This window comes from Mobula birostris, unplaced genomic scaffold, assembly GCF_030028105.1.
Source record: "Mobula birostris isolate sMobBir1 unplaced genomic scaffold, sMobBir1.hap1 scaffold_735, whole genome shotgun sequence".
Classification (NCBI taxonomy): Eukaryota; Metazoa; Chordata; class Chondrichthyes; order Myliobatiformes; family Myliobatidae; genus Mobula; species Mobula birostris.
Window position 1 is genome coordinate 102,645 of NW_027278453.1, and position 7,068 is coordinate 109,712.

The window sequence follows — 7,068 nt, forward strand, 5'->3', positions numbered from 1 at the left end:
GTGAGGAGGGGGTGTCACACTGAGGGAGGGGCGGTGAGGAGGGAGGGTCACACTGAGGGAGGGGTGATTAGGAGGGAGTGTCTCACTGAGGAAAGGGCAGTGAGGAGGGAGTGTCTCACTGAGGGAGGGGCAGTGAGGAGGGAGTGTCACACTGTGGGAAGGGCAGTGAGGAGGGAGCACTGCTCTGCAGACAGTATGTTTAGGCCGTGCTCTCCCACTGCCACAGCCCCTAAATCACCCTCCCACCATCACCGCCAGAGAATGCTTCTTCACCCCACACCCCGCCCTGTACCCCACTCACTCGGGTCGCTCTCACCCCCCCCCCCGCCCCCCACTGGTCCTAGTTTGCTGTTCCTTACCTCGGACTGTGCACAGTCGTGTTCTCCATCATGTTCCGGGACCTGTTTGCCGAGGCCGACCCCGCTCGGTTCGGGGACATGTACTCAACGATCTACACCCTCTTCCAGCTCCTCACCCTCGATGACTGGACCGTGGTCTACATGGCCAGCAAGGAGGCAGGTAATGGCGGCAGCCCCCCCCCGGAGCCCGCGGCCGAGGCGGACGGTGACCGGCTCTGATCTCTCTCTCTCTCTCTCACACATACACACACACACAATCATCCTGAGGAAGACAAGGTAATGTGCCTTCATGAATGTCGCCCTGTGGCTCTGACATCCACTGCCATGAAGTGCTTCGAGGGCAGACATTGAATTCCGATGTTCTTAACCCAAGGTTCTTTCGGAAGCAGGAAAGAGGCACAACACGTGTAGCTTCATGATCGTTTTATTAATAGAAACATGAAAAATGGACAGTGATAGAGGTCTAGTAAACGAAAAGGGGGAGAGGGAAAAGACAGATGAAAGATGGCGCCCAATGTAGGGCAACTCTTTATATTATAAGGATGAGAAAAATTCCTCTGAAATTCACAGATAAGAGTCAGCCAATCAGAAAGCCCTGTTCAAACAACGAAGCACCAGAAAAGCTTCCACAGCTTTCCAGAATCATGTAAATATAACCACTGGGTGCACAATGAACAACTGCATACAGTATACACACTGTGACCACTGCATTTCCACACGGAACCACTGCATATACACTCTGAACCATTTCATATACACACTGTGACCACTAGGGGGCACACTGAACAATTGCATATACACACTGTGGCCACTAGGTGGCACACCGAACCACTGCATATACATACTGTGGCCACTAGGGGGACACACTGAACCACTGCATATACAGTCTGTGACCACTGGGGGGACACACTGAACCACTGCATATACACACTGTGGCCACTAGGGGGACACACTGAACCACTGCATATACAGACTTTGACTACTAGGGAGACACACTGAACCACTGCATATACAGACTTTGACTACTAGGAAGCACACTAAATAGCTACATTTATATACGTAATTATAAAAAGTACTAGCAGACAATTAATTGTTAAGATGCAGAGAAAATAACAATTAAACTGGTCAAAGCATGCATTAACTCCTGGTTCCCAGACAATTTGTCTACTCCTGAGACAGATAAACAGGGGACACTATCTCCCTGTTCCTACACTCATCTCTGCAGCATCCGGGCAATGAAGACACCCATGTCAGACTATTGTTTATTGACTTAGATACAATAATTCCAAGCAAACTCTGAGACTGGGACTCAACACCTTCCTCTGCAATTGGATCCTTGACTGCTTGACCAACTGACCGCGCGGTCTGTAAGGCTAGGTAGCAACATCTCCGCCATGATTACTCGAAACACTTGCGCTCCACAAGCTGTGGGCCTGGTCCAGCTGCTCTGAGCTCCATGTCTGACATACGGTGCCCCCACAACGTTCTGCTCCCACGCGCGATGAGCTGAGGCTGCTCTGGGCGTTGTGTCAGTGGACTCACTTTCGTTCTGAATGCTGTTGTTTGCTTTTACTGTTTGCACGATTTGTGCTTTTTTTTCTCTCTCTGAGCATTGGGTGTTTGTTGGTCTTTTTTTAGATGGGTTTCTTTGGGTTTCTTGTTTCTGTAAGGAGACGAATCTTAAGGTTGTATAATTTCTACATAACTTTGATAATAAAGTTACTTTGTACTTTTGAAGAGGACACCGCTGTGGTGGGGTGTATCTCAGACGATGGAGTATAGGATGGAGATAGAGAGCTTGCCAACATGGTGCGATGACAAGAACCTTTACCTGGTCTTTGGCATCAGGAAAGGGGGGTGGTGAACATATTCCTATTTATAGCGGTGCTGTGGTTGTGAGGTGAGAGCTACAGGTTGTTGGACGTGAATGCCCTGCTCCAAGCACGTTGATGTCACGGCCAAGAAATCTCAACACCTCTACTTGCTCTGCTTATTCCTTCTGACTGGCGACAATTTTTATTGACGCCCCACAGAAAGCGCCAGGGTTCGGCACGGCACAGCAACTGCTCTGCCCGTGACCGCGAGAAACCGCAGAGACTCGTGCACACGGCTCAGCGCATCACAGGAACCCGCCTCCCGCTGCCGTTGGACGCAGATGTTTCGGACCCAAGGTTCTTCAGAAGCTAAGGAAGCAGCATAAAATTCATGGTCATTAAGAGAAAGAGAAAAGAGAAAAAAAAGAGAAAATTCAGGAATCCAACACATCACTGGCATCAGCCTACCCGCCATCAAGGACGTATATACAGGAAGACGTTGAAAAGGGCCAGGAACATCATGAAGGATCCCACCCACCCTACTCGCGGGCTGTTTCTCCCACTCCCATCAGGGAGGAGGCTATGTAGCATCCACACCAGGACCACCAGACTCAAAAACAGTTCCTTTCCCCAAGCAGTGAAGCTGATCAACTCCTCCACCCACCAACCCACCCCCAACCACCACTACTTTATCATTTCCTGTCAGAGTCACCTTGTGTGCCGACACTCCCGTGCCCAGCGTCACTTTATGGACACACAATCAACCTGTGTCTATAAGCTATCTTATATATTTATATTTATTATGTTCTTCATCTTATTGTGCTGCATCGGATCTGGAGTAACATAGAACGTAGAAATCTACAGCACATTACAGGCCCTTTGGCCCACAATGTTGGGCCAAGCATGTAACAATGATTTCATTCTCCTTTACACTTTACAATGGCATTGAACAACCTTGAGTCTTTGGAAAGGGGAGAGGCGAGAACAGAGCTGAGTCGCAAGGGAAAGCATTGGCAGGAAAAGGATAAAGAAAAGCAAGCTGGAGCCCACGCGGTTTTCTCCTCTTGCACCAGTTCGCTAATTCTATTGACTTCCCACCGATAACAGACATTGCATTCAAAGTTGTAGATAAGAGTCAACCAATCAGATAACCCCCCATCCAAATAGTAATCACATGAGAAAATCTGCGGATGCTGAAATCCAGAGCAACACACACACACACACACACACTCACACACACACACACACACACACACACACACACACACACACACACACACACACACACACACACACACACACACACCACACACACACAATGCTGGAGGAACTCAGCAGGTCAGGCAGCGTCCATGGAGAGGAATAAACAGTCGACATTTTGGGCCGAGACTCTTCTTCAGGACTGACAAGGAAGGGGAAAGTTGTCAGAATAAAAAAGGTGGGGGGAAGGGAAGGAGGACAGAAGGTGATAGGTAACACGAGGAAATCTGCAGATGCTGGAATTTCAAGCAACACACATAAAAGTTGCTGGTGAACGCAACAGGCCAGGCAGCATCTATAGGAAGAGGTACAGTCAACATTTCAGGCTGAGACCCTTCATCAGGTCTTGGCCCCGAAACGTCGATTGTACCTCTTCCTAGAGATGCTGCCTGGCCTGCTGCATTTACCAGCAACTTTTATGTGTGTAGGTGATAGGTGAAGCCAGGTGGGTGGGAAAGGAAAAGGGCTGGAGAAGGAGGAATCTGATAGGAGAGGGGAGTGGACCATAACAGAAAGGGAAGGAACAGGGGACCCAGGGGGAGGTGATAGGCAGGTGAGAGGAGGGAATAGAAGAAGGGGGTAAGGGGGATGGAATTTTTTTTTACTGGAAGGAGAAGTCGATGTTCATGCCATCAGATTGGAGCCCAGGTAGATGGTGTTGCTCCTCCCACCCAAGAGGAGGCCATGGACCGGCAGGTCAGAACGGGAATGGGATTGGGAATTAAAATGTTTGGTCACCGGGAAGTCCCGCTTGTGGAGGATGGCGCGGCCCCCCCCCCCCCCGCAGTTTACGACAGGTCTCAACAATGTGGAGAAAGGCCGCGTCGGGAGCACCGGACACAACAGGCGACCCCAGCAGGTTTCGCAGGTGAGGTGTCGCCCTCACCTGGAAGGACTGTAATGTGATACAAAGAAGATTCCAGGTCTCCATACTTGAGGAAGGATAGACTGGCTTTGGAGGCAGTGCAGAGGGGGTTCACCAGGTTGATTCCAGGGATGAAGGGGTTAACCTATGAGGAGAGGTTGAGTCGCCTGGGACTATACTCTCTGGAGTTCAGAAGAATGAGAGGGGATCTTATAGAAACATACAAAATTTTGAAAGGGATAGATAAGATAGAAGTAGGAAAGTTGTTTCCATTGGTAGGTGAGACTAGAACTAGGGGACATTACCTCAAGATTCAGGGGAGAAGATTTAGGATGGAGATGAGGAGAAACTGTTTTTCCCAGAGAGTGGTGAATCTGTGGAATTCCTCTGCCCAGGGAAGCAGTTGAGGCTGCCTCAGTAAATATATTTAAGAAACAGTTAGATAGGTTTTTACACAGTAGGGGAATTAAGGTTATGGGGAAAATGCAGGTAGATGGAGCTGAGTTTACAGACAGATCAGCTGTGATCTTATTGAATGGCGGGCAGGCTCGATGGGCCAGATGGCCTACTCCTGCTCCTATTTCTTATGCTCTCATAATACAAAAGAACAAGCCACTAGGAAAGACGCTGAGCAATGCATATAGAACGCATTGGTGATACTCGAAATATACAAGGAATCAGGCTGAGAAAGTTAAACAGGATAAGCTCGAGTTCTCAGGTCTCTTAAATTTAAACCATCTAGCTAATTTACAGGTCATCTTTTTTGAACTAAACTGTGCCATTCAATACCTAAAACCGTAATGGCCGCAAACTCAGCTCACACTTTCAAACACCAGCTCAAAACCCATTTATTTGACCTTGCTTTTAACGAACATCTTCTTGACTTTCATTTTTACGTTTGCACTTTATCTGGTTACAAAGCACTTTGAGCTACATTGTTTGTGTGAAAAGTGCTCTATCAACAAGATATTGTTATGATTATTGTTAATTGAAGTCTAATCCAACACGGCCTCAGTAAAGTAGCCAGCATAGCCAAAGATCTCCACCCACCCCGGGCATTCTTTTTTCAATTCGGTTCATGTTTAATCATCATACAACCGTATATGAGTACCCACGCATACAGCCAAACGAGACCGTGTTACTCTGGGGTCAAGGTACAAAACACAGTACCAACAGTCACACACAGCACAAAGTACAAGACAGAAAGATACCAGCCACTCAATAAACGCTGCCAAAATCTGCCCAGCGAACACTGGGGGCAGCACCAACTCCAGGCCAGACGCCGGACCACACCGCCCCTTCCCCCATGTGGAGCACACCGGCTCTGACCCCTCTCTTCCCTCAACCGTCAACCTCTTGAACAAAAGGGCATAACTACACTCATCCATTGAGATGTTCCCACAACCAATGGCCTCACTTTAAGGACTCTTCATCTATTTATTGCTATTTGCACAGTTTGCACAGTTTGTTGTCTTCTGCACTCTAGTTGATCTTTCATTGATCCTGTTATAGCTACTCTTCTATTATTTTGGCTGAGTATGCCCACAGAGAAATGAAACTCAGGACTGTATGTGGTGACCTTTAAGTACTCAGTCTCCACTCATACTCACCCTGTGCCAGTCTCCACTCCCTACAACCAGGGACAGATGAGGGGTTCTCCTCTCATGGATGTGGGCCCATCCGAGGAGTTTCAGCAACGATTGGTTAGGTTTGGTCTGACTTCCAGCCTCTGCACTGTGTCTCTGCCTTATCCCCCACAGGTTACTGGCATATAAGTATCTTCCTTGTCTTCTACATCTTCGTTGAGCATTTCATCTTCTTCACGTGAGTATGCGCAACTGGGAGGGTCAATCCCATTCAAAGTTCCTCACCCAGGGAACCCACCGTTTGCCATACACTCCCACTGTCCACGCTCCCAATGGGACCCACCCCTTCCCATTCACTCCCACCGCCCACACTCCCAATGGGACCCATCCCTTCCCATTCACTCCCACCGTCCACACTCCCAATGGAACCCCACCCCTTCCCATTCACTCCCACCGCCCACACTCTCAATGGGACCCCACCCCTTCCCATTCACTCCCAATGGGACCCCACCCTTCTCACCCTATGGAAAAGCTCTGAACTTCAGTGAACTCTGCCCTCCAGCAGAGGAGATACTGTCCACTGGCATCATTTGCCAACACAGATGCTCCTCCAGTGAGAGCTGCTCAGGTTAACAGAAGACCAGAGGGTCCTGGGGTTGGCCACAGCCCCCGACCTGGATTACCTTCAGCCTGGGAGTCCTGGGATTGGACACAGCACCTGATCCAGATTCCTCGTGTTTCAGGCTTTTCATCGCTATCCTGGTCGACAACTTCCAGCTGATAATCAAACAGCAGAACGAAGCCAAGAAGCGGAAGGTGAGAGTAGACCCCACACCGTGGGTTCTGGGGACGGACCCCACACTCTGCCCTGCACCTTCATGGCTCTGGTGCGTGGGGGTCAGCCGGTATTGGGGAGGGAAGCCTGTGATCGGGACAATTTCCACGTGGACTCCAAAATTCTCTGCCCCGCAGAGTCCCAGATGAATGTCTCCCTGACGGATACTGCGGGACTGCTGGGTGCTTTTGGATGGGGAGGAGAGGGGTCCATACACTGACCCCTGGGGTCAGTTGGGGGAAGCCAGTCACGTGTCAGGGTCTTGGCCAGAGAGGAAGGGAAAGGGACTGTTAGCAAGAGACTCCCAGCCTCCTTGGTGTCAAGATGTCAAGAGGTCACCTACGTTTTG

At 49.5% G+C, this 7,068-nt stretch overlaps 1 protein-coding gene across 1 annotated transcript in view; it reads left to right on the forward strand.

The window, feature by feature from the left end:
* The window catches only part of LOC140193708 (cation channel sperm-associated protein 1-like), a 39,183-nt gene that overhangs the window by 18,514 nt on the left and 13,601 nt on the right, over positions 1-7,068 (forward strand). Inside the window, exons 6-8 of the mRNA XM_072250874.1 lie at positions 376-519; positions 6,059-6,122; positions 6,628-6,700. Coding sequence (XP_072106975.1) covers positions 376-519; positions 6,059-6,122; positions 6,628-6,700 — 281 coding nt within the window. The remainder of the gene's footprint in view (positions 1-375; positions 520-6,058; positions 6,123-6,627; positions 6,701-7,068) is intronic.